General features: G+C 43.6%; 1 protein-coding gene across 1 annotated transcript; it reads right to left on the bottom strand.

Annotated features, from left to right (window-relative positions):
* Window positions 1-10,732: 10,732 nt before the first annotated feature.
* On the bottom strand, window positions 10,733-12,345 carry LOC134286441 (uncharacterized). The gene is made up of 4 exons (XM_062848053.1): window positions 11,893-12,345; window positions 11,500-11,819; window positions 10,848-11,025; window positions 10,733-10,783 (listed from the first exon to the last, which is right to left on the bottom strand). Exons 1-4 carry the CDS (start codon window positions 11,905-11,907, stop codon window positions 10,733-10,735), a joined length of 564 nt encoding a protein of 187 aa, XP_062704037.1. The 5' UTR covers window positions 11,908-12,345.
* Between the last annotated feature and the right edge of the window lie 1,760 nt (window positions 12,346-14,105).

Here is a 14,105-nt window from a genome sequence, read left to right as displayed (position 1 = left end):
CCGGAGCTCTCCGGAAATTCACGAAGTTGTTGCAGGTCTAACGTCTAACTGTGACAACCGTTACCGGGCTTGGGATTGTACGGATAATTCGGCCGCGTTCACAATTGTTTCCGATTTTTATATAATTCTTTATATGTATTAAGCCTTAAGTGTTAGTTTTGAATGGAACATGTACACAAATTTCTGATCTGCACTTTAATAGCGCTTAGCATATTTCCTCCCAGAAGTGATCATCCGACGACGGTCTGAGCAACTGAAAAAGCAACGCCACTGGACAAACAGCTAAAACTACATCTCGCGGGTGGCAAAGCTGTCCGGTTGGTAATTGAATTGATAGCACCAATTTATAATCCAACAACGTCACGGCATGTGAATTTTCCACCGCTCCCACCGGTCACCTATCAGAATGGGAGACGACGAACGCCAACGAGTTTGGTCTACCGCTAAGTTATAGCTGCCAGAAATATTTCGCTCCACGCGTGCAGGGCACCCACGAGGACATCGATTAATGTGACCATGCGAATGTGTCGATACGATTAGTGTGTGAATTTTTACAACAGCTAATCGGGTCGTATGATCGGACGTCGACGATTTGCTAAAGATGTCGTGCGCTCGGAAACGTCATGCCAATCTGATGGGTCGATGTTTATTGATGGCTTGGTTATTTTTGGACACATTCTTACTCTGTATGGAAAAATGTAGTTAGTTTTACATGCACTTCATGGGCAAAACGACAATCACGTCTGCACAAACGAAGTTTCAGTCATTACAGGGCTGATAGAGCGTTGTTTTTAATCGCAAAGGCAGCTGAGACAAATTATTGAATAATTCCTTGGTAAGACTCACGAATAAACATGTTTTGCTAAACTCGAAGGAATTTCTCATAAAGATCTTGAAATCAGTAGCACTTTTGTTTATAGATTTGTTTTGTAACTTTCTAGGATTTTTAAGACAAGGTCTTGACAACTCTCAAAATTTATCTCATTTTTGAGAAAATACTCTGCAGCCAAACTTCGAATGGGGGTAACCAGACCAACAAAATTTTAGTGCAAACTGATATTCGGGTTTTCAGATTTGTGACTTGAAAATTCGAGGTGTGGCTTCGGCATATCTTTACCTTAAACTTCTTTGTAAACTTGAAATCCATTTAGGTAAAAAATCTATTTAGAGTTCAGGAAGCCCCGACTTATTACCTAAATGGAAGAACCAGTGAAATTTACTCGTCTTTTGCTGTCTAACCATTACCAGCCCTGTCATTAGTATTCCCAGGACAATTAAAAATCGTTCGTTCCGGATGCAGAATTCTTTGCAGCAGTCAATTCTAGGAACTGTTCATCCTTCAATGTCTCTGATCTCGATCGTCTGCAATGTTAACTTATGTGTCATTTACCACTTGAAATCCACATGCAATGGATGTGGCACACCATCATGCAGCCAGCAATTCGAGTCGCGCCATAAAGGTGCAAGTACTTGCGACAGCAGCAAAGTGAAATTCCGAGGAAAAGAACCAGATTTACCGACTAAAATGTTCGTTTTCGCGTTCAAAATCGAGGGATTTCCTGGAAAATATGGCCGAATCGAGTCGTGTGTTCACATTCAGTACACTTGGCAGGCGCCTACGATGTTGTTAGGCACACTTGCGGACAGCCAAGAGGGATGGACGTGTTTTTGCCGATGAGGAATTTTCACGGTGATGTCGTTGGAAGCATTCAAATGGATTGCATATTTTGCGATTGAATTCGAATGCTTAACAATTTAATGAACTACGGTGAACAATGCATCGGATTGGATAAAAAGAAAAACCATCAGACTTCTGTTTTCAAATTGTATGCATAGAAATGAATCAAAGATAATAACTATTTCTAGTTGACATTCACGATTGTACAAGAACACATACTGACATAAAACATAATTGAGGATCATACTTCAGAACATTTCCAATCCTTTTGAAAAAATATGAAACGGTGTGGAACACTGGCGTATGACAATAATGTAATTTATGAAACATAATTCCATGTCCAGTCTCGTCAAAATTGTTCTCAGTCGGCATTGTGACCGATATGAAGATCAAAATCAAGAGCGAAGCTAAATACTGCTAGGACAGTTACAGTCAGCAGCAGCACAGCGATGGGATGGGACAGACCTAAGGATGAGCGATGCGCCAAGTATGTGATACGTACAAATATGTATACAATATCTTGTCGGTGCGGTTCAGTTTGATTTGGATCCCAGTGCTACTGGTAGGGTGCGTGACTTCTGTTGGGATGCTCAAATTACCGTCAGTAAAATGAAATTGATGACGAATAGAAATAATAATGTGGAATATTAGCATCTTCTTCTTCTTGACGTAGTATCGCAACTGAAAATGAACCTTCATGTCATAGAAAATATGAACACTTACGAGGTGTTACCGTTTTATTTATGAGGGATAACAGATACCTGAACTGGGAGATCCAGGTAGTGTAGGGTTAGTAACCGTTTTCTACGCCAGGGCTACCATTTCTCCGACCTTCTAAACAACATTCCCATTGTGGCAGGTTGATTGGGTGCCAAACCCATCGTCTCTCTGGCACCACCAAGAAGGCATTGCATCAAGGTTAGCTGCATAGCATGCAGCAATGAACACTGATGACATGCATGCTGGCGCTTAGCCGGTTTCCCGAATGGTGCTTACCACTTCATTTGTCCTCGGAAGGCAGGCATGGTCGACCACCACACCCGCGCCCAACTGATCTGCAGGCATCGTGAACTGGTTCTTGCGTGCAATGCGATTTGATCAGCCGACGACGGCTAGGATCCTATCAGTTAGCACCAGAAGAAGTTGATGACAGAGGAACTCACCTTGCTCTGACCCGTACCGGGGACCCCCTACCACGTAATCGTCGGCTAAGAATAGGACTGCTAACCCCAATTCAAAGTGTCAAGCAACCCGTGCCGAGGAATGAGTGATCGAGGTGGCGAAAAATATGCTCGATCGTTAACGGAGCCCGTGGGGACCTGGGCACCCCCACAGTATTTCGTCCATAATCGCGTTAATGCAGGGCTCTGACGTAGTAGGTCTCCTTTCCCGTGCAACTCGTGGGATTAAACATGAAGTCAAATCTAAAAAAAAAAAAAAAAAACAAATTAAACAAGTGGTAGTGACGAGACTAACCCCTTCGAAAGAAGTGGGTTGGCTAGATCTCCGTTAAAGATAAGTAAGGAATCAGGAGCAGGAAGCTGCGCACCCAGCTCCAGCGTGGGAGCTCCGATTCATCCCCGGCTGGCCTGCTGGGGGAGATATTGAACGGAGCGTAGTTGATGGGAGCCACCAACCGAAAGAGATGGACTTGCCCGGGCTATTTGTAATAGTGGTTGGCAAGATCATCTACAGTATCTACATCGCATCCAACATAAGCAAGGACCTTAAAACGGCTCTGTTGTAACTTAGTTAGTCGATAGACGATGCCAAGCAAGAACACAAGAGACTCGTGAAGACTGCAGCAGCGGCAGAACCAGCGAAAGCAAAGGTTACGAAGTCTAACCAAACGTAGGTCTTCGCTTCCGCAGGTAGCCCAAAGGATGCGGCGGATGCGGTTGCTTTTGATAAGCACTCGCAGAAGTGGTTGAGGCAGCCCTCAGGGTAGGTACGAGGGCAAATAATAGGGTTGACAGGTACCATGGGAAATTAACATTCCACCTGACTCAGGTCTTTCCGGGCCATGGATGCTTCTGACAGTATCTACAGTATTTCGGCCATGCGGGTTCGCCAGAATGTCCGATTTGTGCTGGTTTTGAGGAAACGGTGGAACACGTTTTGTTAATGTGCACGCGTTTTCGCACAATGCGTGACCGCGGGGAGGACACAACTCCAGACAATTTTGTCCACAGGATGTGTAGGAATGAATTTGCCTAGAATGCCATTTCAACGACGATCACCCACATCGCCGCCTTGGAGCTACAGAGGAGGTGGCGCGATGGTCCTAGGGTTCGGAATCGACTACGTAGGTCATCTCGGTGCTCTGCCCTGCCATACCCTTAGAACGATTAAGTGGCCGCTGGGAAAACATCCTGGTAGCGTTTCTGCCGTGGCGTCGGTTTATTGGGTTCACCCATTTACACCCTCTGTAGGCCTCAACATTCTATTGAGGATGATCTTTTCGAGCACCTTCCCCGCCGATCAAGCATATTGGTCTATATGCCAAAGGGTCTCCGGGTGGTTTCCCCGCTTTTGGCGGTAGAACCAGGCTCTGCCTCTTCCATACTTCTGGGAAAACTCCCTCATCCAGGAATTTCTGTATAGCAAACCTGAGCATCTCGGGAGCCTCTGCAATATATACCTTTAAGGCTCCAGGTTCGGAACTCCGTCCGAACCTGGAGCCTTACCTACGCTAAGGGACTTTGCTATCCCCGCAAGTTCCACAGCGGTGACCCTCTCCTCATAGTCTGCCCCAGTCCCCAGCTTTCCTACGAAAGAAGGCCCAGGACTAGGATCATAGCACCAACCAAGGGCTGAAAGTCTCTCAAATAAAGATAAATCAATCAATCAATCAGGATCATAGCGCGGATAAACCTCCTTGATGATCCACTCCAGCATCTCTGGAAATTGCTCTGTAGGAGCCATTACAACTCTCAAAGCAGGCCTTTTTGCTTGCCCTTATCTAGGGTTTCAGCGCGGCTTTTGCAGCGGCGAACATCACCCACCGTTCGTTGCGCTCTTCCTCTGATCGTGCTCGCTGCATCCACCACCTAGCCCGGAGGCAGGTGAGGCGCAGGTCTGTAATCGCTTGAGTCTACCAGTAAGCCGGTGGCCTCCCATTTCTCGGATGGACTCGCCTAGGCATGGTCGCATCATCGCACGCACGCGAGAGCACCGCTACCAGCTCGTCGCCGTCTAAACCAACTAAGTTTCACTCACAGCGGAGTGCCTTCCTAAATACCCCTTCGTTGAAGTATGATGTCTTCCACCTGCGAGGGCTTAGCCATGGCCTAGACGCCTCTTCTTCTGCGCACTGCCTGCTGTTGTTGTAGTCGATACTGTAGCGAACCGCCAGGTGATCGCTGTGAGTGTACCTATCGTCTACTCTCCAGTTCGAACTACTTGTTACGCCTGGACTACAAAAAGTAACGTCAGTAATCGACTCTACACCGTCCCGACTAAAGATTCTCTTGGTATCGACATTAGCCAGGTTGACATCTAGTATGTCCAGTGTCTAGCAGGATCTGACCACGCTGGTTCGTGAAACGGCTTCCCCATTCCACGGCCCAGAAATTAAAGTCACTCACTGTTACCATCGGCCTTCGCCCTGTCAGCACGGTCGTCATACAGTTCAGCATCTGCTTGAACTGCTCGATCGGCCACCGCATAAGCGTATAACAGCTACAGAAGAAAACCTCGTTTACTTTGGCGACCACGAAGCTCTCACATGTGTTAAACACCAACAGTACTTACCCGTCGTCCATATCGCCACCATTTTTCTGGACCCATCCGCGACCCAATTGCCGTTGCTGGCGGGTACTCGGTATGGATCCTCTATGATGGCAATATCCGTTCCCCACTCAGAAACAAAGTAACACAGTAACTGACAAAGCAGTTACTGAGCTGCATTACAGTGGTTCAGGTTCAACTGCGTTACCTGTACTGTGATTTGTTCCCTGCGGCTATCTTGAAGGTCGGACACCTTGGACCACCCGTTGGTTGCCTGTTGTTCACGAATTTCCCGGTACAGATCAGACAATTGGGTGAACTCGAGCAGTCTTGTGCCTTATTACCTATGGTGGCTCGTGGAAGGTCAGATGACATACGCATCAGTCTACCTTGATTCTCCCTACTTTAACGGATTTTTACGTCCGCCACAGGTAGCTGATCCAAGGCTACCTGTATCCCTACCGGTCCTTTCCGTAGCCGAACGATTGCGGTGGCGACTTGCACGTCGCACTGTTGCCGCAGTGCCGTGACGAGCTCTTACGCTTCGGTGACCTCGTCTAGGTTGTTCACCTTCAGAGTCGCCTCTGCTGTAAGAGCCCTCACCTCTACCCCTTCGCTATGGACCTCTTCTGACAGCTTTGGAGGCGACACCCTTGCGTTCTTTGTTGCGCTTTAGCTCTAGGATCATTTTACCCGTACGAGTACGTCTGATACTGCGCACATCGGCTCACACAGCCACGAGCTTGGCGTCACTTCGCATTGCCTTCAACAGCCCGAGTACTAAGAATGTTCGGTCTTGATGACAAGCGTGTCGCCTTTCTCGTGCTTGGCACCTACTCTTCTACGCCTTCTTGGTTTGGCATCCCTGATTTCCTTGACTTGCGATTTTCCTTCTTCCTCTTCCGCTCGACTTTCGTCCAAGGGGCGTCCTACCCTTGGTTCATCCTACTCTGTGGTTGCTCAAGGCCTAACAACGGTCGCAACCCCCTGTTCCCATCCATCCGGGACGGGCCAGCCTTTTCAGACCCACCATTCCCAGCTTTCCGAGACGCCTGGCTAGGATCCGACTTGCCGACATTACTGCCGACCTTCGTGGTTAATATCCGCCTAGTCTTGCGGGCACCACCAGACAGCTCCTCACTTGACGGCTACCTCACCCGCTACTGCGAGTACTTATCAAGAGCAGTCGCATCCGCTACATCTTTTGGGCTTCCAGCGGAAGCAAAAGCCTTGGTTTTTACTTTCGCCGGTTCCGTCGCTGCTGCAGTTTTCACGAGTCTCACGTGATCCTGCTTGGCGTCGCCCAACGACTTACGAAGTTGTAACAGGGCCGTTTCAGGTCAGGTTAGACTTCGTGGACGCAAAGTCGATGATCTTGCCAAGCTGCTGCTCAGCGTGGGCTGGATCCGAGCCCGCAGTTGGAAAGAGATCCTTGGCAAGGTCGGGGCAGGGGGAGACCTCATGCCGGTACGTTTTTCTGATAGGGCTATAGGGTCTCACTTGTGGCAGGTCAAATCGCTGGGCACGTGATATCAGCTCTTGAGGACAAAGGGGATGGCGAGGACCACTCGAGAAACTGGCCAAGCGAAACTTAACCGGTCTAAAGCGGGGATGAACTGGTAGCATTGCTCTCGCATGCATGCGATGCGTCCATACCTAGATTTATTTTTCTACACATTTTCTTATAGTTTCCAACAAGGATTTCTGTATAATGACCTTCTTCAATGATTGCTCCAGAGATACTCGATATCGAACATCGATTGCAGTGCGGTCGTCGTCATTCGTGCAGATGATCAAGTTCAATAAATTACAACATGGTTTCCCAAACTGTGGGTCGTGACCCCTCAGGGGATCGCCGGTCTTCATCCAGGGGGTCGCGAGGGGCCAGTATAATATTTTACTGTAACAGACAACAAATGAGGGAACTTCTATTGTGGGTCGCGATAACTACGTCTGCTGCCAAAAGGAGGTCGTGCTATCTGAAAGTTTGGGAGCCTATGAATTACAAGGTTTCGACATTCACGAATCTTCAGACTCTACTTCTACATATATACGTTTCCAAGAACTACTTCAATGATTTCTTCCGAAAATTGTTCCAGGGGTTGCTGAAGTAATTGTTCCAACGATTTCTCCAACAGTCACTGTCCTGCTGACTTTATCAACAATCTGAACCAGACACTTGGGTGCCTGTTTTTATTTTATTTCTTCTCTAAACATAAACATTAAGCTAAAAGTTTGACTGCCCAAGTAACATTTCAAGTTTTATGCTATACTATTAGCAGTTTACATCACCAATTTTATAAAACTGCCAATAAAACCCGTTATTCCATGAAAACCTTCTGACAACCGCTATAAGAACGCTTCCAGCCAAGTGGACCACTCTTATTGCGGTTTTCGAAGAAACATTAAGAGCACCAATAAGTATGCAATAAAACAAGCATGTTGTTCATTTTTGGTAGGATCAACTTTCACATAGGCTGCGCGAACCGTACAGTGGCGCCATCTACAAGTGTTTAAAGAAAAAGTGGAAAAATGTAAACAAAATAATTGCATGAAAGACCCGATTTTGTTCACTGTTTTTCCAACTGTTTTTAAATTAAGTGCGTTGAGTTTTTTATTGATGTCGATAGTGTCACGAGTGGAGATTTTGTTTTTGTTAAGATTTACGGCATTTGTACACACGATTTATTACAGTGACCAGCGAAAGAGCACTGCCTGCTTATCCACATCAAAAATCATACTTTTTTCGGAGCAAGTTTTCAAGTTGAACGGTAAGTTTAACAACAAAAAATCGATTAGAAGCATCGTAGGAGAAGCTCAATCAAATGTTAATAGATAAATTACTCCAAATAAACAAATTGTGAGCGAATTTTCAGAGTGCCAAAATGGATGAATGCTACAAGAAGCAACCGTGCGTAAAGTGCATTGTACCTTCCTGCTCTCAGCACCGTGAAGCTGGTATATCGTTCCACAAATTCCCGAACGAGCGACGTGATAGAAAAAGGTACCAGCAATGGGTACAACGATTGAAGCTAAAATATGCGCCTACCCAGTACTCCGTGGTCTGCAGTCGTCACTTCCAGATAACTGACTTCCATCCTCCCAGTGAGTATCATACATTATTTAAATTATCTTTGGTAACTGATAATAATCTCCCACTTTTATTGACAGAATCTTCAGAGCAAACAAAACTAGTTCTGAAAAGTGATGCGATTCCACTTCCCGTAGAGGAAAATAAGGAGAACTATGATCCTCAACGTAACACCAAGCTCGAACAAGCACAAGCTCGTGCTGATAGAGCTGCAGCAAGAGCCGCTAATAAGCAACAGCAAGATTCTCCCATCGAAACCGATACTGAAAATCTCACTGTTTTAACTGAAGAACAACAAGTCTCTTATGAGGAAGCAGCTGTCCAAGTTGATACAACCGATCTGGACACTTTGTGGGCTAAAAAAGAAAGAAAAGTTCCACAGTTCAAAACACAAGAGCAGTTGACTGCTTGGACTGGACTGAGGAATTTCAAAATGCTAGAAGTAATCGTACAAGCCCTCGAAATGACACCGTCTGCTGCCGTTTTTCACACTTGGGACATAAGCATTACGCATCTGACCATACTCGTCTTTGTAAAACTCAAGACGAACTTGACGTTTCGATGTATTTCCAGTATGTTCGATATAGCCCCGAAAACCGCGTCGAAATATTTCAATGCGTTTGTTCCAAGTCTTGCTGAAGTAATGAGAGTAGCAGTGCCATGGCCAGCCAAGGACATGATTTCCAAGGATTTACCGTATCATTTCCGTCAGTATCCCACCGTGCGAGCCGTGATAGACTGTACTGAGATACCTATTCAACGATCAAATTGTCTACACTGTCGAATTTTGACATATTCACATTACAAAGGCCGTGAAACTGCAAAATATTTGGTTTCTGTAACTCCAGGGGGATGTTCCAATTACGTAAGTCCCGGATATGTTGGCAAGGCTTCAGATAAGTTCATATTTAACGCTTGCAACATCATAACGCTATTCGACGAGAACGACGCTGTCATGGTGGATAAAGGTTTTTCTATTTCAAATGAACTTCTACAACATAACTTGAAATTGATTAGGCCGCCAACACTATTCGATGGACAACTCAGTAGAGACGAGGCTACATCGAATGTTTCAATTGCAGGAGCACGAGTCCACGTAGAGCGAAGCATTCAACGAATGAAACAGTTCAAAATATTAACCGACAGAGTGGACCCAACGCTTCTATATTTATTGGACGATGTGGTTATAATATTGGCTGGTGTAGTCAATCTCTCTGCACCGATACTTGCTGATAATCGTTTTCTATAAAATGAATAAACGCCCGTTTTGAAGATTAACAGATTTTAGGTTTTATTCTATGCTTATTCCGAACACAACATGGGTAGAAAAATGTTAAAATAAATTTCCCGGAGTGCCGGTACTAGTTGAGAAACAAAAGCACTGTCATAGTTGACACTGATTATAAGGCAATCTCCATCATGTGCGTTATAAATAACCAGATCAGCTTTTTTGGTCTTGGTAAGACACATTCCTAACTGAATTTGTCCGTAATATGAGTGTTTCTTTCGTAGTTCATAGTTATTGTTACTTCTATCGATCCATTTAAGGTTCTGGAGAGTTTCCACTAATGGTTTATCCTTGCCAGATAGTGGACATTTTATCTCTATCAGTTTACAGTCATCGATAGAAATAGCATCTGGTGAACATCCTAGGAATGGAGCTGATGGTGGTATTACAAGACCCATTTTGATTATCCTTTTTCCGTGGTTCTTTTTCTTGTAACACTGAAGTGCGATTCCTTCCATCTCCTTCCCATACATCAGAGGTGGCAGTCGCTTTTCCAATGGGTGAATAATGGGAGAAAGCTTTCTAGACCAGTCTCGATCTCCAACGTCGTTTACGTAGTAAGTGAACAAATCGTAACACTCACTTGCGGTTATGCGAAGCCTTCTCTCACGGCGCCATATTTCATTCGATTGGTTGTGAGTCTGTGCGCGAATTCTCAAGCTTTCTTCTGCAGATACACATACTCGGGACTCATAGAATAAATATAGACTGGAATCGATCAACGGGCCGTGATAATATTTCCACTTCAACGTTAAATTCGGCTTGGCAATAAACGTTTTCAAATTGGATTGCGCCAGCTGGACTTCATCAGGGTCACCCTCAAGTTCACGTTTCGAAATTTTTGTCTGTTGTGTAGGGTTCCATTCAGGAAGCACGGATTGCAACAATGATTCACACGATGTACATGGCAAATTGCTCAAAGATGGAATGTCATCCTTTGACAGCCTTAGGACATTCCGACCATCCAAAGATTTTGCCAACGCAGAATCGGGTAGTTCTGAAGATCAATATAAATGTTAATATTTACATGAAATAGTTGAGAAATATATTGTACCTGTTACGAAAAGATTAAGAATAGAAGAACAAATTTCATCTGAAAGTTCCGGTGATACTCTTTTACGTTGGTTGCACAGTTCCGATAGGGTAACGGGCTCGTATAAATTTTCGGACTGTATTTTAGCAACTTTTCCCCATTGTTGGCGTACATCTGTACTCGACAGTATTTCCAGATCTTTATTCCTAGAAATTATCAGAAAATATGTACATACAGCCAGTGTTGCGAATACTCACTAGCAAAAAATTATACTCACTTGCTTCTATCTCAGTCCAGAAGCATGCTATCAAAAAATGATGTTTGAAGGGGTTTTAGATTGTAGTTTAATCTAAAAGTTTGCCGAATAAAGTAAAGGTCTCAGACGCATGCCAAAACCGTGAGAGAGCTGTGAGTACACGGTGAGTATAAATTACACGAATTTTACTCACCTCGTACTCACAGCTCTCTCACAACTTTGGTATGCGTCTGCGACCTTTACTTTATTCGGCAAACTTTTAGATTAAACTACAATCTAAAAGCCCTTTAAACATCATTTTTTGATAGCCATTTTTTGATAGCATGCTTCTGGACTGAGATAGAAGCAAATGAGTATCACTCTTGCAAGTGAGTATTCGCAACACTGCATACAGCATGTAATGACTAATGAAGCACTAACTTACCGGTGTATATACAGAAGGCATGCAAACTGATGTTTGCAGCGATAGTTTCCTGCAGGGCAGGTACACCGCATCTCCCATTTTTTAAGCTCACTGGATGTAATCATGCGAACCTCCCTTGGTGGTTCGGAGGGATTTGAGCCACGAAGACAGCTACAAAATATGTGCACGGATGAACCTTCCACTTTCGTAACTCCGGCTACCATTACATGACCGTTTTTGAAGACTTCATTTCCCTCCTTCCAGTTTCGTTTGCTGCCATCAGCGAAGTCAAACAAATCGACAATGTCGATCTCTACACGAACTGTTTGCAGGAAAATATTCTGAAATCAAGGAAAATAGCAGTTCAGTAAATATAATCAACTTTCCTTTAGTAAACATTGGTGAAACACTGACCGCTTGCTGGTCCATAATGTGATCTACTGCAACAACTGCGGCAACAACTAAGCTGTGTTTAAGTAGCTGAAAAATACAAATAACGCCAACAATTCACACTTTCTCCTCTTTCACGATAAAAATTAGGCTTAAAGCCTTTACGCAAGCATTTTATACAGTACTATTATTAAAGTTTTAATTCATAACTTTCATGACCAAAACGATGGTTTCTGCCACATACATCACTATATGAGAGGAAATTTTTACTTACTGTAAACCACCGTCAACACAAATTTTTATATTCTTTTCGAAATTTGTATATTTGCGATTGAAACTAATTTATGGAAGCAAAAATCTGATCAGTTTGATGGCAAAATACAAAAAAACTGTCAATTCGAAAATTGGAATAAAAATCACTTATTTTTGTTTACACTTTTCCACTTTTTCTCGAACTGTCAAATGACAGGGGCAGTCGCCTATTCAGTATTCATTCATCCGTGTGATGAAATGTATACAAACAAATGTTTGCTGCAAAATTATCGGAGAATCTATTTTTATCGAAGCCCAAAGTGACTAAGTGAAAAACTATGTGACTGTGTGGTGATTTCTGGGGTAGTGAAGTATGTGCGGAAGTAATTTTGTCGATTATTTTTGGATAATAGGTGCAGAAAATAAGTGCGCCTATCAAATAGTGCCATTTCGGTGAAAATTTAAGTTCCAGAGAAAAAGTGTGAGTGATTATTTTGCACCCATTTGCCAAAAATAAGATTTCCCCAATTGTGGACACATGCAAGCTTGCCATATTAAGCATCAACTAGTAAAGGCATGTATTATTCGATTGAATTTTTAGATTTCCTGCTCAGCAAAAGTTTTCAGATTCAATATGGCAGCAGCAACTGACCGAGAGAAAAGTGCGCTGGACAATAAACCTACTGTCTCTTCGCCATAACCACAATATGTGCAATAGATCGTACGATTACTATAGCGCATTTAGTTCACCACTGGACTATCGCACTAGTTTTCACGAGTGCGAAAACGCTAATAAAAGTGCGCAATTGCATCAAATCAACTCGGTGTCTTCAGAGCACTTGTTCACCATAGATTTAAGAATTAGTGCGCCGAAGACATCAACCTGATTTGATGCGATCGCGCACTTTTATTTACGTTTTCGCACTATAGAAGTCGCAGTTCGCAGTCCAGTGGTGAACTAAATGCGGTATATATTAAACACTCAATAAATCAATCTTTGGTGTCCGCTATTTTTTATGAGATGGCGCTCAGATCGATCATGAATGACACTTCACTATGGTCGGATATCGATGGACAGAAATATGTTTTGAGATTTTTTAGACAAATACAGATTGTCATAATTATTGAATGAACATTTTTTCAAAATACAAATTTGAGATCTACGTATTCTGAATCAGTTGATATCCGTGTACATCATAGATTTGATCCATGATTTTGGTTATCGTTACTTTTGGCCATCTTATATTACATTGTGAATTTGCCAACCTAATTTTAAGGCAGTGTTTACTCCTTCTTGGCTTATTTTGAAGAACTCTTTACAACTGCAATTAAACCTTCAATAAATCAAATAGGTTGGTGAGTTGACAAGTTTTGTGAAATTTTTATTGGAGCTTTAAAGAACGCTTTTGGTGTACAAAAAAACTTTTACCAATGGACTTGTCGATGACCGTTATAAACATCTCATAAAACTAAAATAAATCCAGAAAGCTCTGAAAATGTTACTTGGGTGGACATCCCTACACCCAGTGTAAACTTCAAACTGGGAAAGTCCTTCGAAGGGGTGGCAGGTACAGAAGCAGAAGGGCGCAGATTTTTGTATAATAAAACCATTTATCATTCGACAAGGTTTCTCTCTCTTTATGAATCCCACCAGTCCAGTAGGTACATACCTACTTCACTCATTGTTGCAGAAATCCTTCGATTCCGCCGAATGCGCAGGTTTCGATTTCACTTGACGACGACCAACGACGACGACGACGGGCTCATAATTGCGCGCAGCATGGGCATTGGGCATGGCGAAGATGCCGGCCGGAAAAATGTTATGACCATCAACAGTGGGTTGTTATGATAATAAATTATGATTTTTAGTCGTGCACACTGGCACTTTTTCACGATTCGCTGCCAGAGGAGTGCATTGTCATCTCTTGTAAAACATGAAGTTGGCTTGTCCGAGTTGAATGTTACGCGTGTTCTCTGACTTCTAG

Source organism: Aedes albopictus, chromosome 2 (assembly GCF_035046485.1).
Source record: "Aedes albopictus strain Foshan chromosome 2, AalbF5, whole genome shotgun sequence".
NCBI classification, from domain to species: domain Eukaryota; kingdom Metazoa; phylum Arthropoda; class Insecta; order Diptera; family Culicidae; genus Aedes; species Aedes albopictus.
This window is presented reverse-complemented; position numbering and strand designations above follow the sequence as displayed.